Genomic DNA, 26,442 nt, shown 5'->3' with positions numbered 1-26,442 from the left:
TCCGGCGTAGGGTGTCTAGAGAGAAAGCCAGGGTCAGATGGTGCAGCTCGATACCTCCTGGCCACAGCCCTATGAACGGCCGAGGAAGACACCGGCTTCTTCCACACCTCCAACACCGGATCCAGCAAAGCCTCATTAAATGGCAAGAGAGGCTCAGCTGCAGCAGAGGCCGGATGCAATACCTCTGTCAGCAAATTCTGCTTCGCCTCTGCCACCGGCAAAGGCAGGTCCAAAAAGCTCGCTGCCTTCCTCACCACAGCATGAAAGGAAGCAGCCTCCTCCGTATATTCCCCTGGAGATGAAAGGTCCCACTCAGGGGAAGTGTCCAGCCCACTGGCTGTATCCAGACCATGTAGTCCGTCTCCAGAGTCCTCAATCTCCCCCTCCTCTAAGACTCGCTGGTACTCCTGCTCTTCTATGGAATGACGTCGTGAGTCTCTACGGCGCCGGGAGTCTCGATGACGCCGGTGAGACCTTGGCGAAGAAGACTTCTTATGATGTTTCTCCTTCTTCTTTGACTTTGCCATGAATAACTTGGCCTCACGCTCTTTGAGGGCCTTCGGATTCATGTGTTGACATGAATCGCAAGTCGAGACGTCGTGGTCGGAGCTCAAACACCATAGACAGTCGGAGTGAGGATCTGACATCTTGCCCCCACACTCTCGACAGGGCTTGAAACCCGACTTCCTCTGAGACATTATTACCGCAGAGAAGACTACGCAGCAGACAATACACTGTAACCACGAAGGTAACAGTAGCTCCCTCGAAGATAACCGTTTCGAATGCACGGAAAAAAGGGAACTGTCATCGGCACGTCGGCGAGGACCTCTTATTGCCTGTATGACGTCAGACGGCGTCGCGTGGGCTAGAGTGACGTCCTCGTCGACGTGCAGAGACTAGTAAGAAGATTTCCGTCGAATGCTGGCGCCATGGGAGTATTCATTAGGTGAGGAATCCACAGGTAGTTGTATCCATCAGAATATGGAATTATGAGTCTTGAAGGTCTAGAGACGCTATAAAGTCTGCTCTGGTTAGAAGCTGGAGGACATCCTGCAGGGTGACCATTCGAAATGTTTGCTTCTTGAGGTACCTGTTCAGCTACCGCAAGTCTAGGATTGGCCTCCATAAGTGTAGGAAAATGGCTCCCTGTTGCAGTTACCCCCCACTTTTTGCCTGATATTGATGATGACTTGACTGAAAAGTGTGCTGGGACCCTGCTAACCAGGCCCCAGCACCAGTGTTCTTTCACAAAAAATTTACCATTGTTTCCACAATTGGCACACCCCTGGCACACAGATAAGTCCCTTGTAAAAGGTACCAGTGGTACCAAGGGCTCTGTGACCAGGGAAGGTCCCTAAGGGCTGCAGCATGTGTTCTGCCACCCTAAGGGACCCCTCATCTAACACATGCACAGTGCGATTGCAGATTGTGTATGTTGATGGGGAGAAAAAGGCAAAGTCGACATGGCATACCCCTCAGGATGCCATGCCCACTAAATACTGCCTGTGGCATAGGTAAGTCACCCCTCTAGCAGGCCTAACAGCCCTAAGGCAGGGTGTATACCACAGGTGAGGGCATAGCTGAATGAGCATTATGCCCCTACACTGTCTAAGTCTATTCTTAGACATTGTAAGTACAGTGTGGCCATATTAAGGTTATGGTCTGGGAGTTTGTCAAAACAAACTCCAATGGCTACACTGAATAGTGGGAAGTTTGGTATCAAACTTCCAGGAATAATAAACCCACACTGATGCCAGTGTTGGATTTATTACAAAAGGCACACACAGAGCATCTTAGAAGATGCCACCTGTAATTTACCCAATCCTTCAGTGCAGGACTGACTGGTCAGTCGCTCCCCTCACCGCCACGCAGCCCCTGTGAGACCGCTGACCGCTGCTTTATTCCTGTGTCCTTTTGCTGCCTTGTACTGCTCCCCTCACCTTTTTCTGCCCAGTTTGTGGTCCTAAATCTCTGTTTCCCTGCGCACCGCGTCTCCCCCTCGCCGCCCGTTTCCCGCCGCCGCGTCCCGTAGCTCCGCCCCCCTCGCACCCCATTGGCCTCCCCGCTCCCACCTCCCAGCTGGCCCTCCCTCCCTCTCCCACTCATATGGAGGCCGCGCAGCGGCAGAGAGAGCGACCTCTGACCCTGTTTACCAGGCAGGTCGCTCCCCTCACCGCCACGCAGCCCCTGTGAGACCGCTGACCGCTGCTTTATTCCTGTGTCCTTTTGCTGCCTTGTACTGCTCCCCTCACCTTTTTCTCCCCAGTTTGTGGTCCTAAATCTCTGTTTCCCTGCGCACCGCGTCTCCCCCTCGCCGCCCGTTTCCCGCCGCCGCGTCCCGTAGCTCCGCCCCCCTCGCACCCCATTGGCCGCCCCGCTCCCACCTCCCAGCTGCTCCTCCCTCCCTCTCCCACTCATATGGAGGCCGCGCAGCGGTAGAGAGAGCGACCTCTGACCCTGTTTACCAGGCAGGTCGCTCCCCTCACTGCCACGCAGCCCCTGTGAGACCGCTGACCGCTGCTTTATTCCTGTGTCCTTTTGCTGCCTTGTACTGATCCCCTCACCTTTTTCTGCCCAGTTTGTGGTCCTAAATCTGTTTCCCTGCGCACCGCGTCTCCCCCTCGCCGCCCGTTTCCCGCCGCCGCATCCAGTAGCTCCGCCCCGCTCCCACCTCCCAGCTGCTCCTCCCTCCCTCTCCCACACATATGGAGGCTGCGCAGCGGTAGAGAGAGCGACCTCTGACCCTGTTTACCAGGCAGGTCGCTCCCCTCACCGCCACACAGCTCCTGTGAGACCGCTGACCGCTGCTTTATTCCTGTGTCCTTTTGCTGCCTTGTACTGCTCCCCTCACCTTTTTCTCCCCAGTTTGTGGTCCTAAATCTCTGTTTCCCTGCGCACCGCGTCTCCCCCTCGCCGCCCGTTTCCCGCTGCCGCATCCCGTAGCTCCGCCCCCCTCGCACCCCATTGGCTGCCCCGCTCCCACCTCCCAGCTGCTCCTCCCTCCCTCTCCCACTCATATGGAGGCCGCAAGCCCGTCTGCGCCCGTCCGCGCCTGGCCCGCGCCCAGTGCCAGACCCCCTGGCCCCCACAGAGGCCAGCCCACCCGCAAGACCTACAACGCCGCCACTCTCATCGCAATCAACACCGGCCGGATCCCCGGCTGCTGCAGAGCCACCCCTAGATGCACCCACGGGCCCTTCACCTGCCAATCCTGCAAGTTCTCCTGCCTTCAGACACGGACCGCACCCGCCAAGCCAAGCACCAGCAGCAACCACCCGAAGTGCATCCTGCTCAACACCCGCTCTATCCACAGACACGCCGTGGAACTCTGGAACCTGCTCGACACCACATCTCCAGACGTCGCCTTCCTCACAGAAACCTGGATGAACGCCTCCTCAGCGCCCGACATCGCCATCGCCATCCTGGACGGATACAAGATCACCCGGAGGGACCGCGTCAACCAGACAGGAGGAGGCATCGCCATCGTCCACAAGAACACCATCCGCATCACGACCAACTCCGACGACACCCTCACAGCCGCCGAACATCTCCACTTCCAGATACACACCAACCCCAAGACCACACTCAGAGGCACCCTCATCTACAGACCCCCAGGACCCTGCACACAATTCAGCGAAGACATCGCAGACTTCATCAGCCCACACGCCCTCCCCTCCGCTGACTACATCCTCCTAGGGGACCTCAACTTCCACCTGGAGAACAACAACAACAACAACAACACCACCACCCTGCTGGACAACCTCGGACTCAAGCAACTGGTGAACACCCCCACCCACTACGCCGGACACACGCTTGACCCAGTCTTCTCCTCCAGCAAGTACATCTCCTTCAGCCACTCCACCGGACAGACCACAGTTGCGTCCACTTCAGCTTCAGAAGAACCACGACTCACCACCACCCACAACAGGCTCCCTGCAGGAGCTGGAACAAGATCACCACCGACCAGCTCTCCACATCACTGAGCCAGAACCCTCCCGCCAGCTCAGCGGACCCCAACCAAGCAGCCAACAACCTCACACAGTGGATCACCAACTGCGCTGACAACCTCGCACCTCTGAAAACCCATCCCACCAGGCCCAACAGCAAGAAAGCCTCCTGGTTCAACAACGACCTCAAGAACTCCAAGAAGAACTGCCGCACCCTCGAGAAAGCCTGGCGAAAAAACCCGACCACAGACAACATGACCGCCCTCAAGCACGCCTCCCGCAAACACCACCAGCTGATCCACACCACCAAGAAGACAGCATTCAAAGAACGACTAGACAACAACGCACACAACAGCAAGGAACTCTTCAGCATCGTCAAAGAGCTCTCCAACCCCAGCGCCGGAAACAACGACATCACTCCCTCACAAGACCTCTGCGACTCACTCGCCTCGTTCTTTCACCGCAAGATCGCCGACATACACAACAGCTTCGGCGCACAGAACACACACCCAACCACCAAACCGACGCCCCCCAACACCACCCTCCGCGCCTGGAGCCCGGTCAGCACCGAAGACACCATCCAGATGATGAACACCATCCATTTCGGTTCTCCAACCGACCCATGCCCCCACCACGTCTTCAACAAAGCCGACTCAGTCATCGCACCCCATCTCCGGGACATCAACTGCTCCTTCAACACCGCCACCTTCCCGGAGAGCTGGAAACATGCCGAACTCAGCACCCTCCTGAAGAAACCATCAGCAGACCCCACCGACCTCAAGAACTACCGCCCCATCTCGCTCCTCCCGTTTCCTGCCAAAGTCATCGAGAAGACCGTCAACAGACAGCTAGCCGCCTTCCTCGAGACTAATGGATCCCTCGACCACTCGCAGTCCGGCTTCCGAGCCAACCACAGCACCGAGACCGCCCTCATCGCAGCCACCGACGACATCCGAGCCCTGCTCGACAACGGGGAGACAGCGGCCCTCATCCTCCTTGATCTCTCTGCAGCGTTCGACACTGTCTGCCACCGCACCCTAGTGCAGCGCCTCAGCAACATCGGAATCCAAAAGAAGGCACTAGAGTGGATCATCTCGTTCCTCGCCGGAAGAACCCAGAGAGTCCGCCTCCCCCCGTTCAGATCCGAGGCCACCGAAGTCAGCTGCGGCGTACCACAAGGATCATCACTCAGCCCCACCCTCTTCAACGTCTACATGAGCCCCCTCGCAGCCATCGCACGCCAACACAACCTCAACATCATCTCCTACGCCGACGACACCCAGCTGATCCTCTCCCTCACCAACGACCCAGCCACTGCCAGAACCAACCTGCACGAAGGGATGAAAGACGTAGCCGAGTGGATGATGAACAGCCGCCTGAAACTGAACTCAGACAAGACGGAAGTCCTCATCCTTGGATCATCACCCTCTGCCTGGGACGACTCCTGGTGGCCCCCTGCCCTGGGTAGCGCACCCAAACCAACGGACCACGCACGCAACCTGGGCTTCATCCTGGACTCCCCCCTCTCGATGACCAGACAAGTCAACGCCGTCTCATCATCATGCTTCAACATCCTACGCATGCTCCGAAAGATCTTCCGATGGATCCCCACCAAAACCAGGAAGACGGTCACCCAGGCACTCGTCACCAGCCGACTGGACTACGGTAACACCCTCTACACCGGAACCACGGCCAAACTACAGAAAAGACTCCAACGCATCCAGAACGCCTCCGCACGCCTCATCCTTAACATCCCCCGTCACAGCCACATCTCCGGACACCTGAGAGACTTGCACTGGCTCCCCGTCAGCAAGAGAATCAGGTTTCGTCTCCTCACCCACGCACACAAGGCCCTCCACGACCTGGGCCCCAGGTACCTCAACAACCGCCTGACCTTCTACACTCCCCCCCGCCAGCTACGGTCGACCAGCCACGCCCTCGCCGCCGTGCCACGCATTAGAAAAGCCACCATGGGAGGAAGATCCTTTTCCTACCTGGCAGCCAAGACTTGGAACTCCCTCCCCATCCACCTCTGCCTGACCCAAGACCACCTCTCCTTCAGGAAGCAACTCAAGACCTGGCTGTTCGAGCAGTAGCGGTCCCCCCTCCCCCAGCGCCTTGAGCCCCTCCGGGTGAGTAGCGCGCTATACACATTTCTTGATTGATTGATTGACTGAAACAAGTTTCTGCACCCCTGGGATGAGAGCCTTTGTGCTCTCTGGGGACAGAAACAAAGCCTGTGCTGGGTGGAGGTGCTTCTCACCTCCCCCTGCAGGAACTGTAACACCAGACGGTGAGCCTCACAGGCTCATGCCTTTTGTTACAGCACCCCAGGGCATCCCAACTAGTGGAGATGCCCACCCCTCAGGCCATTGCCCCCACTTTTGGCGGCAAGGCTAGAGGAGATAATGAGAAAAACAAGGAGGAGTCATCCACCAGTCAGGACAACCCCTAAGGTGTCCTGAGATGAGGTGACCCCTGCCTTTAGAAATCCTCCATCTTGGTTTTGGAGGATTCCCCCAATAGGATTAGGGATGTGCCTCCTCCCCTAAGGGAGGAGGCACACAGAGTGTGTAGCCACCCTCCAGGACAGTAGCCATTGGCTACAGCCCTCCTGACTTAAACACACCCCTAAATTCAGTATTTGGGGGCGACCCAGAACCCTGGAAATCAGATTCCTGCAACCTGAAACAAGAAGAAGGACTGCTGACCTGAAAGCCCTGCAGAGACGACGGAGATGACAACTGCTTTGGCCCCAGTCCTACCGGCCTGTCTCCAGACTCAAAGAAAAACTGCACAGCGACACATCCGACAGGGACCAGCGACCTCCGAAGCCTCAGAGGACTGCCGTGAACCAAAGGACCAAAGAAACTCCAGTGAACAACGGCACTGTTCAAAAACAGCAACAACTTTGCAACTTTTAAAGAACTCACTCTACCCGCCAGAAGCGCAAGACTTCACCCTCTGCACCCGATGCCCCCCAGCTCGAGCTCCAGAGAACCAACACTACAGGGAGGACTCCCAGGCGACTGCAACCTCGTGAGTAGCCAGAGACAACCCACCTGGACCATTACAGCAACGCATGCAGAGAGAATCCAGAGGCTCCCCCTGACCACGACTGCCTGTAACAAGGAGCCCGATGCCTGGACCAAGCACTGCACCCGCAGCCCCTAGGACCAGAAGGAACCGAACTCCAGTGCAGGAGTGACCCACAGGCGGCCCGCTACCTAGCCCAGTCGGTGGCTCTCCCGAGAAGCCCCCCTGTGCCCTGCTAGAGTGACCCCTGGGTCCCTACATTGATTCCTATACAAAACCCGACGCCTGCTTTGCACACTGCACCAGGCCGCCCCTCTGCCACTGAGGGTGTGTTTTGTGTGCCTACTTGTGTCCCCCCCAGTGCTCTACAAAACCCCCCTGGTCTGCCCTCCGAAGACGCAGGTACTTACCTGTTGGCAGACCGGAACCGGTTCTTCATAGGCGCCTATGTGTTTTGGGCCCTCCTTTGACCTCTGCACCTGATCGGCCCTGTGTTGCTGGTGCAGTGACTTTGGGGTTGCCTTGAACCCCCAACGGTGGGTTGCCTATGTCCAGGAACTTGAACTTGTAAGTGCCTTAATTACCTGAAAACTAACCATTATTTACCTCCACCAGGAACTGTTGCTTTTTGCACTGTGTCCACTTTTAAAATAGTTTATTGCCATTATAACTAAAACTGTGAATGTTACTGCTCTAATTCAAAGTCCCTAACTTACCTGTGTGGAGTACCTTGCATTTTATGTATTTACTTCAAATCTTGTGGTTCTAAAATAAATTAAGAAAATATATTTTTCAATATAAAAACTATTGCCCTGGAGTTAAGTCTTTGAGTGTGTGTTCCTCATTTATTGCCTCTGTGTGTAAAAACAAATGCTTAACACTACCCTGTGATAAGCCTACTGCTCGACCACAATACCACAAAATAGAGCATTAGAGTTATCTAATGTTGCCACTATCCTATCTCTAAGGGGAACCCTTGGACTCTGTGCATACTATCTCTTACTTTGAGATAGTATATACAGAGCCAACGTCCTACAATAACCAAGATTTGTTTGGAATGAGAAAGAAATCCTTCCCTCTCTGGGAATGTGGAACAAGCTCTGTGGCCCCTTTTTTCAGCATGGTTGCCACTTCTAAGCTGAGGAGACGAAGATGTGTTTGTCGAGTCTGTGATGGAGGCATTAATGGAGGAATCTGAATGAACTTCAAAAGGTGTCCAATTTGAATTACATCCAGCACCCACTTGTCCTTTGTTATCTGCCGCCAACGCTGGACATGGTGCTTTAAGATCCCATGGAAAACTGTAGGAGAGGAGTGAGGAGGAACTGGCTGGAGGCAGTCATTGTCTACGTGCAGACTCCTTAGATTGTCGCCCCGTCTTGTTCTTGTGGTAGGGCCTGGTGTAAGCCGCAGGAGGCGGCTGCCTCTGTTGATATTGTGGCCTAGAAGCCTGGAATGTGGTGGAATAGGATGGATACCTATAGTGCTGGTATCCTCCACAAAAGGATGGTTGACCTCTGCCCCTGGCCCCACGAAAAGGCACTTTCCTGTACTGCAGAGTGCCTAATGATCTTTCTGTCTCCATGTCCGACTTTACAGTCTGAAGTGCATCATCGACGTGCTTCCCAAAGAGTGCCTCACCGTCATAGGGAAGATCTAACATTTTTGTCTGAACTTCCGTTACAAAATTAGTGGCTTTGAGCCAATCCTGATGCCTCAAGACAGCTGACCCAGCAGGCAGTCTAAAGCCAATGGCGGCGATATCAAGCGTGCAATAAATGATTTCCGCTGAAGATCGTTGTTCTTCCTTGAGTACCTTTTTTGCTTCCGTTTTGGAACTCTCCAAGAGTTCTTTTAAGCACTGAGACATGTTTGACCAGAGCTGCCGGTCGTATCTCAAAAGGAGAGCAACAGAACTGGCAGCCTTTACCACAATAGCAGACATTGAGGAAAAACAATTGTAGATGTTATTTAGGTGTCTTCCCTCTTTATCTGGCGGTGTTGTCAACGGTGTGGAAGGGTTTCTGGAATGACGTTGGGCAGCTTGTAAAATCACAGAGTCCGGTTTCGGGTGGCCTGAGAGGCAAGCAAGAGCATCATCTGTGGACTTATATTTTTTGTCCAACCTCGGCAGCACTGCAGGGACCGTTGCAGGATTCTGCATTATCTTCAAGCCCTGGCTCCAAACATGATCAATTATTGGGATAGCCCTGACCGTCTTTCTGTGAGGCTCCTTAAAATCGTAGAGGAAACAATCCTGCTGAGTCACAGGCATTGGAAGATCAAACCCAGTGGCTGCTCGTTCGAACAGGTTATGAAAGCCACCGATATCTTCAGGAGGAGACTCTACAGTAGGTGTCACAGGAGATGCAGGTGCCGGTATAATATAATCATTCCACTCGTCATTGACAGTCTGAATTTCTCCTTCCTCAGCATCTTCATCAGAAGAGGCTTGTCCCTGCATTAGTGTAGATAGTGGTGTATGTTGTGGTCTTGGTGGAGTTATATGTTGTGGTTGTTGGAACTGCTGAGGAGTAGGTAGCATAGCCAGAAGTATTGGTTGATGCGCCGATGAAGGCCTTGGCGGAAAACGTTCCTTATAGTCCCCCAACATTTGCTGCAAGTCCGAAACCAACCCGGGGGGAAGACCTACCAGCCCCGGTTGTTGCTGCTCAGAATAGTGTTGGTCATAATATGAGCCATCATCATCTGAATACTCCTGGCACTTAACCCGTAACTGGGAAGGACTGCTGGCCGCTAAAGGCCATTTTCCTCTGAGTCATTTTCATCTAACAGATGTGAAGGCAGAAGGCTCAAGACCTTACTAGATGTTACAGAGGGAGTCAGATGGTACTTTTTGACTTTCCTTAGCGCGGCCTGGTCCGTCAATGAGAACAGAGGTAAGGAACACGGTCTCTGTACCTTTGCTGTGATCTTCATCGTTAACAAGAGATAAGATGCCGCTGATGGTTGTGGTGTCGTCAAAATTATTATCGACAGTGGTGTTGTCGACGAGAGCACCGACGGATCAAGTGTCGTCGACGGTGAAAGCGTTGACGGTTGAGATGTCGACGGCATCGTCGACGGTTGAAGCGCTGTCGACGGTTGAAGTGCTGTCGACGAGGCTGTTGACGGTAGAAGCGTCATGGACGAGGCCATCATCGTCAAGGTCATCGTCAACAGTGGAAGCAATGACAGGTGTTCAGTCGATGGAAATGTCAACGGTAGCAGCATCAACGAGGTGAGTCTCACTGACGAAGACTGCTGGAACGGTGATGACATAGGGTGTGCCATCGACGAGGATGAGCAGACTGTCGACGAAGAGTCAGTCGTTGCCACTGACATAGACAGTGTGGCGACGGTGGATGTCGTCGTTAAGTCATGAGCCGTTGATGGCGTTACCGTTGATGATGATCCCGTTGACAGTGCAGAGACTGGCTTTCTGAAGGTATGTTTTACCTTAAATGGTGGCGTTGAGGGCTCAGAGACATGCTTCTTTTTTATCTCAAATCTGAAGCTTTTGATTTCACCTTCTTTGATGGGCTACATATTTTTGAGGACACCTCAGATGATTTTTTGAAAGCTTTTTTGGGTGGTTCCTCTGAGGAAGCTTCAGCTTGTCTCTTCACAGGTGTTTTTACAACAGACACAGAAGAAAAGGGACTGTCCTCATCAGAAACTGGATTGTCTCTGGATTTTAGTTTTTGTAGCCAAAGTAGAAGGCAACCTTCTCTGTCCGTTAATGTCTTAGTAGAAAAGTTCCTACATACCTTGCAGTCTCTAGTTTTATGACTATGATAGAGGCAGTATATGCAGTCCTTATGCTGGTCATCAACATGCAGTCTTTTTCTTCATGCAGGTAGCACAGGCTCTAAAAAGCCTTTTCTAGGTGTCTCTGACATGGTAGCCAGGTTGACCCACCTTGAAGAAAGAATCCAAATCTCCTCAGAAAGGATTTCTGAGAGACAAACTGAGCAGAGCTTAAAGGAGACTCCTTAGCACGATGTGCGGTGGAAAATCTGAGGGAAGACAGCTCTTCACAGGAAGGTTCTAGAGTGTAGTGTGAGCTGATTGGTTGCCTTTTGAGTTTGGTGCTTTTTTTTTTTTTTACAAAACGACTGTGATATGTTTCCAAGTTAGAGGCCTAATGCATTTAAGGCTTAAATATGCAATTGGGCATAGTTTCTACATTACACCGGGGGCTCCCATCTCGACAATGGGGAATGATTCAAGCATGTGAATCTATGTAAGTTCCAATACTGGAGTAAATTATAGATACTATAAATGGCAAAGTGGACAATAATGAATAGATGAAAATTATAACAAATAGGAGCAAAAGAGAACAATGATCACGGTTTGGTAAAATAGGAGTTTTAGAATCCTACCATAAGTACCATCTGGCCACAAAGACTCACCTATCTCTTCATTTGGATAATACTCTGGTGTTTCTTTACAATCACTTGCAATTATGTACGTTGTAGGAAGATGGCTCTGTATGTACTATTTCAAAGTAAGAAATAGCATGCACGGAGTCCAAGGGTTCCCCTTAGAGGTAAGATAGTGGCAAAAAGAGATAATTCTAATGCTCTATTTTGTGGTAGTGTGGTCGAGCAGTAGGCTTATCAGAGGGTAGTGTTAAGCATTTGTTGTACACACACAGGCAATAAATGAGGAACACACACTCAAAAACAATTCCAGGCCAATAGGTTTTTGTTTAGAAAAATATATTTTCTTAGTTTATTTTAAGAACCACAGGTTCAAGATTTACAATCAATACTTCAAATGAAAGGTACTTCACTTAGGTATCATAGGAACTTTGAACCAGAGCAACATAGCATGTACAGTTTTGGCACAAAAGGCAATCAGATATTTTAAAACTAGACAGTGCAAATTTCAACAGTTCCTGGGGGAGGTAAGTATTTGTTAGTTATGCAGGTAAGTAAACCACCTACAGGGTTCAAAGTTGGGTCCAAGGTAGCCCTCCGTTGGGGGTTCAGGGCAACCCCAAAGATACCACACCAGCAGCTCAGGGCCGGTCAGGTGCAGAGGTCAAAGTGGTGCCCAAAACACATAGGCTTCAATGGAGAAGGGGGTGCCCCGGTTCCAGTCTACCAGCAGGTAAGTACCCGTGACTTCGGAGGGCAGACCAGGGGGGTTTGCAGGGCACCGGGGGGGGGGGGACACAAGTCAGCACAAAAAGTACACCCTCAGCGGCACGGGGCGGCCAGGTGCAGAGTGCAAACAGGCGTCAGGTTTGCAATGGAGTTCAATGGGAGACCCAGGGGTCTCTTCAACGAAGCAGGCAGGCAAGGGGGAGGGGGCTCCTCGGGGTAGCCACCACCTGGGCAAGGGAGAGGGCCACCTGGGGGTCGCTTCTGCACTGGAGGTCAGATCCTTCAGGTCCTGGGGGCTGCGGGTGCAGTGTCTTTACCAGACGTCGGGTTCTTAGAAGCAGGCAGTCGCCGTCAGGGGGAGCCTCTGGATTCCCTCTGCAGGCGTCGCTGGGGGGATCAGGGGGGTCAACTCTGGCTACTCACAGGGTCGCAGTCGCCGGGGAGTCCTCCCTGTAGTGTTGTTTCTCCGCAGGTCGAGCCAGGGGCATCGGGTGCAGAGTGGAAAGTCTCATGCTTCCGGCGGGAAACGTGCAGTCCTTTAAAGTTTGTTTCTTTGTTGCAAACATGTTTCTTCTATGGAGCAGAGCCGCTGTCCTCAGGAGTTCTTGGTCCTTTTAGATGCAGGGTAGTCCTCTGTGGCTTCAGAGGTCGCTGGACCCTGGGGAACGCGTCGCTGTTGCAGTTTTTCTTGAAGTGGGGAGACAGGCCGGTAGGGCTGGGGTCAAAGCAGTTGGTGTCTCCGTCTTCTCTGCAGGGCTTTCAGGTCAGCAGTCCTTCTTCGTCTTCAGGTTGCAGGAATCTATCTTGCTTGGTTCTAGGGGCCCCTAAATACTCAATTTAGGGGTGTGTTTAGGTCTGGGGGGTTAGTAGCCAACGGCTACTAGCCCTGAGGGTGGCTACATCCTCTCTGTGCCTCCTCCCTGAGGGGAGGGGGGCACATCCCTAATCCTATTGGGGGAATCCTCCATCTGCAAGATGGAGGATTTCTAAAAGTCAGAGTCACCTCAGCTCAGGACACCTTAGGTGTTGTCCTGACTGGCCAGTGACTCCTCCTTGTTTTTCTCATTATCTCCTCCGGCCTTGCCACCAAAAGTGGGGCCATGGCCGGAGGGGGTGGGCATCTCCACCACTAGCTGGAATGCCCTGGGGCGCTGTAACAAAGGGGGTGAGCCTTTGAGGCTCACCGCCAGGTGTTATAGTTCCTGCATGGGGAGGTGAGAAGCACCTCCACCCAGTACAGGCTTTTTTACTAGCCACAGAGTGACAAAGGCACTCTCCCCATGTGGCCAGCAACATGTCTGGTGTGTGGCAGGCTGGCAAAACTAGTGAGCCCACACTGGAAGTCGGGTATGTTTTCAGGGGGCATCTCTAAGATGCCCTCTGGGGTGTACTTCACAATAAAATGTACACTGGCATCAGTGTGCATTTATTGTGCTGAGAAGTTTGATACCAAACTTCTCAGTTTTCAGTGTAGCCATTATGGTGCTGTGGAGTTCGTGTTTGACAGACTCCCAGACCATATACTCTTATGGCTACCCTGCACTTACAATGTCTAAGGTTTTGCTTAGACACTCTAGAGGCATAGTGCTCATGCACCTATGCCCTCACCTATGGTATAGTGCACCCTGCCTTAGGACTGTAAGGCCTGCTAGAGGGGTGACTTATCTATGCCATGGGCAGTGTGAGGTTGGTATGGCACCCTGAGGGGAGTGACATGTCGACTTAGTCTTTTTCTCCCCACCAGCACACACAAGCTGGCAAGCAGTGTGTCTGTGCTGAGTGGGGAGTCCCCAGGGTGGCATAAGACATGCTGCAGCCCTTAGAGACCTCCCCTGGCATCAGGGCCCTTGGTACCAGGGGTACCAGTTACAAGGGACTTACCTGGGTGCCAGGGTGTGCCAATTGTGGAAACAAAGGTACAGTTTTAGGGAAAGAACACTGGTGCTGGGGCCTGGTTAGCAGGCCTCAGCACACTTTCAAATCATAACTTGGCGTCAGCAAAGGCAAAAAGTCATGGGGTAACCATGCCAAGGAGGCATTTCCTTACATACGTTACCACAGCCATCCAGAAATACACCAGTTCTGGTATGAAATGTACTGTAACTAGCATCACCTGCCATGTTTTGTTCTAGGTAGCCAGATTTTTTTTTCTGTGCCACTGATTAAGTGGGATAGTGAGCTTGAGTGGTCGCTGTGAGTTATGGTCTAACTGGCAAATTTCAGGGGATTTCTGGGTTTGCAGTGGCTGAACTATAATTGACAAACTGTTTTTTTTTCAGTAAATTTCCATGTTTTTAGGTTTCAAGGCGGCGAGTGCACTGTCTGCTGTGAAACACAGTTAGCTTAAAGATGGCCTAAAGGCTGCTCCTTACTTATGATTGGTTGGCTTGATTGGCACTCTCCTTTGCTTGCTTCTTATTCGTTAGCATGTGAGAGCTTTCCTTCCTCTTCTTGAGTTTGTCCCACCAATGGAGCAGGGATGCATTACTGTGTCCTTACACTGCACACTTTTTCCAGTGCCATTTTTTTCTTTTTGTATAAGCACTCCACAAGTGTGCATGTGTTTTACAGCTCTCTCTTGCTGTCTTTGAGCTGCCTTCTCCCTCATGTACCCCCAAAGCCCCTTCTGTGATGTGTTTACCCTTGTGTGCTCCACAGACCGTGAGGCTTTCTCGCCTGTGTGGTTCTCCCCCCTCTCAGCTCCATGTTCCTCTCTTTTTATCACCAGTTTCTCCCTCGCCCTCCACATTTCTCTCCCTCTTGCTCGCTTCCTTTCTGTGTTAATTCTCCCCTCCTGTACCCTTAGTGTTGCTTCTGGCACCCTGTGTTACTTCAGCCTCCACAGGCTACCTGTGTTGCTTCCATACCCCTGCCTGTGTTGCATCTCCCCACCTACTTTGCCACAATTTTGCTTTGGCTGTCCCCTGCCTATGTTGTTTCCCCCTTTCCGCTTTGCCCCACTGTGTCTTCCACATCCCAGCACTGCTTCTCTCATCCATTTAAAAAAGTGTTTTTTTTATTTTTATTTTTTGATACTAGTTGGCCTGGCAAATAAAAACAACATGTCTGTGTTATGTTGGAGGCACACCATGCATAGCGCGCATGCCTACAAATTAACACAGTAGGATTTTTTCCCCTTAGTTAGCCATATTGCGCAGGGTGGCTGCTGTACAGCATCATTAAAATGTGTTAGCAAAGCCAATAAGTCTCAACGGCGAGACCACTTTCCTTTACCAATGCTTGTTTTATGATGCACCTCATTCATCTGTCATCTACTATTTTGCTGCTGCGTACAGTTTGTAGATTGCCAGCAATGACAGGTCTATGGCCAGGTCTTGTGCGCAACCTGCCAAAGGCTATCAAGATCTTCTGCCCCGGCCATTCCCACTGGAATTGTTTACAGGCCTTGACCTTTGACCAAACTTACAGTAACTGCCCTTGCAGTTATATATCATTGCCATAAAGACACAGGGTCGAACTGGGAAGATTTGCATACAATCTATGTCAGACCTGTCCCCTCAAACTTTTTGCTCAGCTTTCCATTTATTTGCTTATCTCATTTTTGTTGGACTTAGGACTCTGTGCAGTTTACCAACGCTGACCACTGCTTAAGTGTGTGTGCTCACTCCCTAGAACATGGTAACATTGGCTTACACAAAACTGGCAGACTTAATTTACTTATGCGTCCCTTTATAGTACTAATAAATGTACCCAGGGCATGTAAATTAAATGCTACTAGTGGGCCTTCAGCACCAACTTAAGTAGCCTTTCAATCATGTCTGAGGCCTGCCACTGCAGCCTGTGTGTGCAGTTTTGAACTGCAATTTCGACCTAGCAGAATAAACGTTTTGCCAGACCTAAACTTCCTTTTTAATATGTATGTCACCCCTAAGGAAGGCCCTAAAAAGCCCATAGGGTAGGGTGGCATGTATTTAAAAGTTGTACATGTACTTTTATCTTTTACAGGTCCTGGCAGTAAAAAACTCTTAGAATTTTTTTTCACAACTGCAAGGCATACATTTCCCATAGGATAATATTGGGTTACCTTAATACAATGAATACATGATAACTTTTAATTGGGAGCAGGTAGGAATATCAATTCTGGTGTTTAAAGAATTTTAAGTTAAAACCCTCTTTAATAGTAAAGTCGTTTTTTAAGTCAGAATTCTAAAAATGCCACTTTTAAAAAAGCTGCAATTTTCTTGTCCTAACCTTTTGGTGCCTGAAGCCTTTATCACATGACTAGGTGTAGCTGGCAGTTGGTCTTTCTGTATTGCTCCTAGACAGTGAGATAAAGGGGGAATATGTGTTGGCAGGATGGACCATCTCTAACTTCATGAGGAGGAGGAGCTAACACCTACCATATTTGCAAACAAAAGGCTCACCGACAAAGGGTTCGACAATAGTCTTTTGTGCCCCCAGAGAAGCTGGGGGCCAGGTCAGGGAGGCAAGAAATTCCAGACAACTCTGGGAGGGAAAACCTCCAGAACCCTCTTCTACTTCAAAACTGGTAGCAAGTATAAATATTGAACCACCAGACCTAACTTTTCAGTACACCTCTGGACCTGTAGAAGACTCAGGACTGCTGTGCTGCCCTGCAAGTAGGACTCCTAGTCTTCTGTCCTGCTGACAGATGGAGAACTGGACCTGCATCTTGAACCCAGGACCACCAGTGACTTCAAGGACTAGTTAACTGGCCTCCTGATCAGAGCCCAAGGGACAGAAAAAGCTCCAACTTCATTGATTCCTACACCTAAACTCTGCCTGCTCTCAGTTTTGCCCCCCTCCAGTGGTGCCACCCCAGGCCTGGACCCTTGGAAGTGGCCCTGAAGGTGCTCTGCCAGCCCAGCTGTGGTCAAAGCAGGCCACAGTATGACACATCACCCACTGCCCACTAGAACCTCCACTGTGCGACACACCTCGCCACAGGACCATGCAATGCAGTCCCGTAGCTCCTCAGAACCGCTGTTGTACACTGCATCTCGATGCAAGACCCCACAGTGCTCCAAAACATTGAGTTAAGGTACTTTGTTCAGCGGGCCTAATATGGTCCCTATACTTGGTGGCTGTTGGCGTGAATTTGTGACTTTGTTGCGGTCCGGTATGGCCAGACCAGACAACTAGATTATGCTTTGTGCTTATAGGCACTATTTTCACCTAAATCTTTACAATTGCATATCTCCAGTTCTACTAATTAGATTTTTGTCATTTGGGCTCAAATAATTTATTACATTTTACTCTATTCTTCTAAATTCCTTGTGTTGGGTTTCCAGTTTATTACTGTTTGAAGTGCTGCAAAAATACTTTACACATTGCCTCTAAGTTAACCCTGACTACGTTTGTGCCAAGCTACCAGAGGGTTAAATTCTCATTAATTTGGGATTGCTTGTGACTTCAACCTGACTGGAATTATGATTGCTGCTTGAGTAGGTTTTCACCCCTTCAACCAGTAACCCAATTTCCTACAGTCCCCCATACAATCCAGAGCAAGCGGTGCAATGTGTCAGTTTTAGAACAATGGTAAAATGGATCATTTTTCAATACACATTGTTAGCATACTGTGCTTTTTCACATTATCTCCTTTTTCTCTTCACTCTCATTTTCTTTTCATTCCTCATACTTTCTCTCTCTCTCGCCTCTTCAAGCCATAACATCCTTGATTTGTTCTTTCACCTTTCCTGTGTGTTGTTCATTTCACAATCATTCTTATTGTTCACATCAACTTACTTCTGCCTTCTTCGTTTCACCCTCCCTTTTTGTAGGAAAATACCCTCTTTCTTGGCATAGTTATCCCCATTTTCTGCCTGTTGTCAGTGTGTTTGGCTGTGTCCACTGGGATCCTGCTAACCAAGACCTTAGTGGGTATGCTCTAGCCCTTAAAACTTTTTAATTGTACCTTTTTCTCCCCACATTTAGCATACTGGTGCCCCTATTTAAGTCCCCAGTATACTGTACACAGGTACCCAGGACATTGGGGTACCAGGGCATCCCCAAGGGCTGCAGCATGTATTATGCCACCCATGGGGAGCCCATGCAAAGTATTCTGCAGGCCTGCCATTGTAGCCTAAGTGAAAGGGTGCATGCACCATTTGTCACCATAGGTCAATACACCAGGTCACTGTAAGTCATTCCTATGGCAGGCCCTCCTAGCCCAGAGGGCTGGGTGCAAGTACCTGTGTGTGAGGTTCAACAGCTTCAACAGCCAGACCACCCTGCCAATTATCGACTCCTCAGACTCTCCACCCACCTTCAACTACGACCCCCTGCTTGTCTGGGCCAACATGAACGAAGACGACACATCAAAACCATGAGCACCATCCACTCTGGATCTCCGTCAGACCCATGCCGGTACCAAATCTTTAAGAAAGCAAGCACCACCATCGCACCCCGCCTCCGCAAAGTCATCAACATCTCATTCGAGACCGCAACCTACCCAGAGAGCTGGAAGCATGCCGAGATCAAACCCCTACTCAAGAAACCCATGGCAGACCGGAGAGACCTCAAGAACTTCCGCCCCATCTCCATGCTCCCATTCCCGGCCAAGGTCATCGAGAAGAAAACAACATCCTGGACCCATCCCAGTCAGGGTTCCGCAGCAACCACAGTACCGAAACCGCCCTCATCGCTGCCACCAACGACATCAGGGCCCTGCTTGACAACGGCGAAACCGCGTCCCTCATCCTCCTGGACCTCTCGGCTGCCTTCGACACCGTCTGCCACCGCATCCTACGCACACGCCTCCACAACGCTGGGATCCGGGACAAAGCTCTGGAGTGGACCACCTCCTTCCTCTCCAGCACAACCCAGAGCGTCCGCCTCCCCCCTTTCTGCTCCAAAGCCTCCAAGATCATCTGTGGTGTTCCCCAAGGTTTGTCCCTCAGCCCGACCCTCTTTAACATCTACATGGCTCCGCTCGCTAACATCGTCCAATCTCACAACCTCAATATCGTCTCATATGCTGATGACACCCAGCTGATACTCTCCCTCACCAAGGACCCCCTCACCACCAAATCCAACCTTCACGAAGGAATGAAGGCCGTCGCCAAATGGATGAGGAACAGCAAACTGAAGTTGAACTCAGATAAGACGGAGGTCCTCATCCTCGGCGCCAACCCCTCAGCCTGGGATGGCTCTTGGTGGCCGACTGCTCTGGGAGCAGCCCCAACACCCACCAACCACGCACGCAACCTGGGCGTCATCCTCGACTCAACACTTTCCATGACCAAGCAAGTCAGCGCCGTCGCCTCATCCTGCTTCAACACCCTCCGCATGCTCTGCAAGATCTATAGCTGGATCCCCACAGATACAAGAAGAATAGTCACTCAAACCCTCGTCAGCAGCAAACTTGACTATGGAAACGCCCTCTACGCAGGAGCATCGGCCAAACTCCTCAAACGACTGCAACGCATACAAAACACCTCATCCTCGATGCCCCCCGCCACAGCCACATCACTCCCCTTCTGAGAGACCTACACTGGCTCCACGTCAACAAAAGGATAACCTTCAAGCTCCTCACCCATGCACACAAGGCGCTCCACAACACCGGCCCAGCCTACCTCAACAGACAACTCACCTTCTACACCCAGTCCACAGATGATTTTGGTGGCTTCAGAGCGTAATGGAGGGAGGTGGACTCTCTGAGTTCTGCCAGTGAGGAAGGAGGTGATCCAGTCCAGGGCTCTGTTGTGGATTCCTGCATCCTGTGTGTGCGTAGGGTGTGGTGGCAGACGGTGTCGAGCACGGCTGAGAGGTCCAGGAGGATGAGGGCTGTGGCTCGGCAGTTGTCAAGTATGGTCCTGATATTTTCGGTGGTGGCGATGAGGGCGGTTTCAGTGTTGTGGTTGCTGCGGAATCCAGATTGGGATGGGTCCAGAGTGCTGTTCTCCTCGAGGAAACGGGTCTAACTGCATTTGCACTGTTTTCTAACCTTTTCTATGCCTATTGCGGTTTACTAGTGTACATAATTAGTGTTTTACTTACCTCCTATTGGAGGGTTGCCCTTCTAGCAATTTGTGGTATTGTGTGACCAAAAATAAAGTACCTTTATTTTTGGAGCACTGATTGTTTCTTTCATGTGTGTAAGTGCTGTGTGACTACTGTGGTATTGCATGAGCTTTGCATGTCTCCTAGATAAGCCTTGGCTGCTCATCCACAGCTACCTCTAGAGAGCCTGGCTTCTAGACACTGCCTACCCTTCACTAATAGGGGATATCTGGACCTGGTATAATTTGTAGTACCTTAGGTAACCACCACACACCAGGCCAGCTTCCTACAATTTCTTTCTCTCCTCATCTCCATTTCCTTGGTTCCTAGCTGGGGTGAACCAGTTCTACTTTGTTTTTACCACTAAATTTCCATTTTTAACTTGAGCGATGAGACATAAGCAATATTTCTGGGACTGAAATAATAGACACATTCCCTTCAAAAATAGAAGAACCATGATGCTGTTATTACTCAATTACTACTTTAACTGGCAATCAAAACATGCAATGATCTCTGCTACTACAGACTGCACTTTTTTCTGAGTCCCTTCTTGCTCATAGCAAGTGATGTTCCGTGTCCATATTCTAAAGACAGAGAAGACCATGCATTTATGTTCAATGACATGAGCAGTACCAAGTGCACCTGCTAAACATTTGTGTTAGGCATCCATAATGCACATTCGTTTATTTTGCTGCGTACCAAGAATGCCCATTTAAGAGCTCTGCAGTGTATCCAGTGTACATGTTGTTGGAGGGACATGTACCCACTGCATGTTCACAAGGTAAGCATAATACATCAAATAGACAATTTCAGTATATATACTGTATATCCAATGTATATATTAATTTAAGCTTGGCACCCATGGTGCATGTTCAGTCGGTGTGCTGCTTAATCAAAGTTCCTTCTGTGTGATGTGTGCTCAAGGTTAGCATAGAAAATAAACAAGATTTATACTTCAGATGCATGTTCATACTATGGGCTTGATTTAGAGTTTGGCAGACAGGTTACTCCGTCACAGACCTGACAGATACCACCCAGACCTACCAACTTGAACAAAAAGCTCACTGTGTAAGCAGGTGGTGTGGACAAGAAGGGGGGGGGAGAGAAGGGGGCGGGCCCCCTGCTGAGAAGTACGTAAGAGGTACTGTTGCCTCCACCCCACCTCCTCCTTCAAAAAAAAAAAGCTTACTGAGGTAGGTGCCGGTGTCATGGGATCTTTTTGCACCCCTTTAATGGACGTTGGCAGATTAAAGCCTCAGAAAACGAACCACTATTTACAGTGGTTTTCAGCTCGTTTTCCCAGCCACTATGTGGTTTTTGGGTCCTAACCGGGAGACGATGTGATAGCTAATATTATGTGTCATACGAGTTGTCAGGTCTGTATCCTGTCCACCTTCTTACAGGTGAAATATATCAAATGGCTCTACGGGATATCCGTCACTGAGTAACCTAGCTACTGAACTCTAAACAAGATGCAGAGGGGCATATTTACAAGCCCCTTGCGCCTCCTTGACCCACACTAGCTCAGTTCTTTTTACGCTAATGTGGCGTTAAGGAGGCATTTTCGGCGCTCCGTATTTACAAAGTGGCGCAATGCAAGCACTGTGCCACATTATGCCTGCGCCAGGCAAAATGTATGCAATTTGCTTATATCTGTAATTACGTGGGGGTATTTATGTACCGCTAATATCAGTTACAAAAAAACCTCAGTATTTCCCACATCAAGACGTTTTCTTATAGTCTTGGGTGGATGATGAAGAAATTCCAGAGAATAGTCACTGAGAATGGTCCAGAAATTGCTTACATTTACAAGCCAGACGGTGTTTAGCAGGCTTAAGTCTGCTGACTTTAGCTGCCTGGTCTGTGCTTCCAGCAGAATGTATTATGCATGTGCTAAAGACTTCAGTTTTATATCTTGAAATCTTCAGGTTACAGCTGTATTTCCTCTTCTATAGCGCAGTGTGGGAGCACGTTGACGAAACCAAATGGAACCTTATTATCTCCAAATTACCCTTCAGCCTATCCTCCATCGACCAACTGCTCCTGGGTCATCGTGGTCCCATCCGGGTTCAAGGTAAGGAGGGCATGCATAAAGGAGAGGGGGAATGGTGACTGAACATTGGCCGCAAGACACTGAGGCAGAATAGGCCTCTGCAGATAACTCTTTTTAAATTCTTTGCTAATAGTGGACCCACATCACTCCCAGCTGTAGAAGCAGCAGCCTTTAGCATTTAAACTACCAGAACCTATGCTGGGATGGATGGAAAGCCATCCACTGCCAGTGCATCACAGTCGGATTTGGGCGCATTGATAATATTAGGTCATCCATTGAATAGGCATTACACACAAGGGCAGGGTGTCAAACAAGCCACATGCACAAGAGAGAAGTAATGTTGACCACTGTTAATGGTTGCAAAATATTTCATATCTCACACACATGTGGCTGTCGAGTGGTGTCTGAGGCCTTTCACAAGTCCTTAGCACAAATACAACCTCTAGTGCCCACTCCTCCAGGCTTACAGAGGACGTACATAAATGAACTTTGAACCGTGGCTTCACAGGTAGGGCAGGTCGAATATTCCACGTACCCACACATTCCTGGTATTGGGGTACGCCTAGCCCAGCTATAAAGTTCGGACACTTTAGCTCACTCTGGTTGAGTCATTAAGCTTTAAAAGGTCAAAACTACTGCTACTTCATGGCTTTATGGCCGACTGCAGGAAGGGAGAACGAGACTGGCGGTTCTTGTGTTCCACTGAAATATTGGCCTACACTGTTATTTTAAACACATTTTATTTTTGCGCACCTCATTGGTCACATTTTGCACGCACGTCAGTTCAGCACCACTTTGGGAGGAAATAGGAGTTTGTGAAGTAAGCTGGGGTTTGGCGATAAAGGTGCCAGCTTGTAAATGCGAAAAAAGGAGGGGGCACCATTAGTAGTACTAGATTTGATCATGGCGACATTTCAACAGCACCTTAGGGAGGCGCTGAAGTGTGTGGATGGTGCTTTTAGCAGTTAAGCAATGAAACATGCTTGTGGATGTATGTCCCATCTACCGTACGTTACATGTGCTAATAGTACATATAATAATTACACTTTGGAGAAGTGCTACAATTTAAAGCAGAAACCTGCTCTTTGTTGGCAGGTTCTTATGACTGCGCAAGGTAACACCATCTACTGATAAGCTATACTCCAAATAGGCCTGATGGATTTATTTTTTTACACAGATAACGACAAAGTTGTGGTTCATGCTGTTTTACTTCTGCAAATCCATTCACTGAGCTACATTCCTCCATGTCGGAATGTCGGTTGTTTTGTTGAGATGTTTCGTCTGGCACTATATTGTATTCAGTGGGTGCAATAAATGTTTTCCACTTTCAGGAAGTTCTATATATTTTGCAAAGGAGAGAGCGTCTGGCTGGCCACTGAGGCCCACATTTATGGGCTTTTGGCGCAGAACAGCAAGTCACCTCGCTGCGCTGCTTTGCGTCAAAAGAAAAGGAGGGGAATGTGCAATATCTATAACGTATGGCATATTCCTGTCCTTTCCCCCTGCGTTGGCGCACAATGGGCTGCCTAGTGCCAACGTAGGTATCCTTGAACAATGGTGCAAGGGTGTCTGCGTTGTATGCAGGATTGTTTTTGTGCAGGAAGGGGCATCTTCCTGCACAAAACAATCCTGTGAGGCTTTTTCCTTTATGTGTGCTGCAAAATGCAGCACACAGAAAGACGAAAACAGCGGAGGAAGAAAATACATTTGTCCTCGTTACGCCTCTCCTGGGGAGACATAAGGTTTTGGCACATCCTTAGATTTACAAGTCCTTATAAATCTAGGGAAGCATCAGAATCCAAGGGTGGAACACCTCCCTTGCGCGGAGAAAGACAACGCAGCAATTTGGGCTGCCTTGCCATACTCCACATCTATGAGGCCATTCAAAGCCACACAAAGTGGTTTTGCATTGCCTTATAGATATGATTACAACATTTGCACCACCGTTGCATCACAAAGTGTCACAACGGCACCACAAGTGGCTCACACAAATGCCCCTAACAAAGTGAAACGACACTGCTGGTAGTGAGTTTGCACAGAGTATTACATCTGATATAATTGTCCTGGTGCATTTCATCACCGCTCTGAGGAAGTTTTACAGTTTTGGGGAAAGTGGAGTGGTGTTGGCTAGTCATTAGAAATACCACCGCTTGAGGATTTCTGCTCAGATTACTAGTATTGGTCCGCACTGCAATTTACCATCATTTTCAAGAAGTGTTTGTGGAGGACCACTAACTAGTGTTGGCAGCTTATTAAAAGTGTGCAGCTTAACACACCCTGCTTAAGGATGTGTACTGCAAGTGTTGTAGTGATTGCACATAAAGAGTTGCAAGATCTCTAACGGGCTTTGTGAGGGAACAAGATACATTAATGTTCATCGGAGAAACATGGGTGTGGGTGCATGCATAGAAAGACGGGGCACTTTACTGATAACACTGCAGTTAGTGTGTGTGAACTCATGACTTGGATGATGGCTATATTGATGACCGAGTAGGCTCCTTCTTCAGAGACAGCGCCCTGTCAGGGAGAACTGATTCTGGTTGTTACAGCCAGTCCAGTTTATCCTTTTGCAATATTCTATTCAGTAGTGTTTGAACCAGTTGAGCTGCAACTTGAAACATTGCCACATACACGCCATAATGTCCTTGTGCAAATTATATACAATGAAACTCAGGAGATCCCCATAAATTATCAAGAACATGAATTATGGTTCAATGGGGAGTAAAGGCAAAAACAACAAAGTGATAAGTGGAATGCTTGAATTAATCTCAGGCACTGGCAATTGCATCCCAATCCATAATTGTTTTGCACACCATGCCATCCCAGTTTGGACCCAGCCATATGCAAATCAGCCTTGACCCTGCTTCTCATGGGAAGAGTCCAGTCCTAACTACCAGGCCAGGTCCTCCCTGGACGGAGGACATGGCCTGGCAGTTCCGGCTGGACTGTTCTCATGGGAAGAAGGGTCAAGAATGATTTGCATATGGCAGGGCCCAAACTGGGGTAGCATGGTGGGCAAAAAACAATAGATTTAGATGCAGTCCAGAGTGATTTCTAGTGGCTGAGATTAACTCAAGCATTCCACCCATCTTGTAGTTTTTGCATTGGTCCCCCTACATGTGCCAAGTATGCTCAGATGTGGATCCCAGGCTCACTGTCACTGGATTCAAGCTAGCCTGGCTGATGAGGGGTAATATCCAGAAACCGGTTCTAGGATGCTTGTTTATGGTCCAGGGAGAGCCTGGCCTGGCAGCTCGGGCTGGACTGTTCTCATCGGGAGCAGGGTTAAGACAGATTTGCCCACTGTGCCACACTGGGATGGTACAGTGGGCAAAAAAAACGATTGAGATGAGGCCGAGCAATTGCTAGAGGCTAAGATTAATTCAAGCATACTATCCATCACCTTGCTGTTTTTGCATTGTTTGCCCTAAGTGCGCCGGTATGGCCAGACGTGGGTTCCTGGCTCATTTCCACTGGATTCAACGTAGCTTGATTGATGAGGGGTGACCCCGAACTGGTTACAAGATTCTTGGTTCCATCCAGGGAGGGCCTGGCTTGGCACTTCAGGCTGGACTGCTCTCATGGGGAGCGGGATCAAGACTGATTTGCATATGGCTGTGTCCAAACTGGGGTGACATCGCAGGAGAAAAAACAATGGATTGGGATGCACCCCGAACGATTGCCAGTAGCTGAGATTAGCTCAAGCATTCCCTCCATTACCTTTTTTTTGCATTTGCCGCCCTCAATTGGAAGTTACTATATATAATGGAGCCAGTTTCAATGGGTTCATTAAGCGGTCCACGGCCCACAACATCAGTGTTAGCAAGAGGAGATTAGGGAGGAGTAAGGAATGGTTATGGAAAGCCTTCAGGGGAGCATCACCCACCTACAAAAGATTAAGGCCCTCATCATGACATTGGCAGTAAATCCCGCTTACTGCCGCGATGACGGCCGCCAACATACCGCCGCGGTGGCGGATATCTGTTCGGCATATTATGGCACACACACACCAATCCGACAGAATACAGCCACATACACAAATACGGCAGCCCAAAGGTCAGAGCTAAAGTGGCAGTACAAACACCCATACCGTTACGCCAACAAAACAAAGGCCACCACATCATGACCCACGAATCACCACAGCAGACATTCAATGGCGGTAAACCATTGGCGGTACACACCGGCGCGCTCAGAATGGACACCCAAATACTAAACTACACAACATTGGCCAATACCAAATACACATACCTGACACTCATACACACACCAATGCACCCACAGCACTATAAAACACCAACCCACAACCCTT

At 49.9% G+C, this 26,442-nt stretch overlaps 1 protein-coding gene and 1 long non-coding RNA gene across 2 annotated transcripts in view; one reads left to right on the top strand and one right to left on the bottom strand.

The window, feature by feature from the left end:
* The window catches only part of LOC138283716 (uncharacterized), a 270,018-nt gene that overhangs the window by 79,120 nt on the left and 164,456 nt on the right, over positions 1-26,442 (bottom strand). The gene's annotated exons all lie outside the window — the stretch shown is intronic.
* LOC138283715 (embryonic protein UVS.2-like) overlaps positions 1-26,442 on the top strand; it is a 630,013-nt gene that overhangs the window by 512,158 nt on the left and 91,413 nt on the right. Inside the window, exon 11 of the mRNA XM_069221759.1 lies at positions 22,036-22,154. Coding sequence (XP_069077860.1) covers positions 22,036-22,154 — 119 coding nt within the window. The remainder of the gene's footprint in view (positions 1-22,035; positions 22,155-26,442) is intronic.

This window comes from Pleurodeles waltl, chromosome 3_1 (genome assembly GCF_031143425.1).
Source record: "Pleurodeles waltl isolate 20211129_DDA chromosome 3_1, aPleWal1.hap1.20221129, whole genome shotgun sequence".
NCBI classification, from domain to species: Eukaryota; Metazoa; Chordata; class Amphibia; order Caudata; family Salamandridae; genus Pleurodeles; species Pleurodeles waltl.
This window is presented reverse-complemented; position numbering and strand designations above follow the sequence as displayed.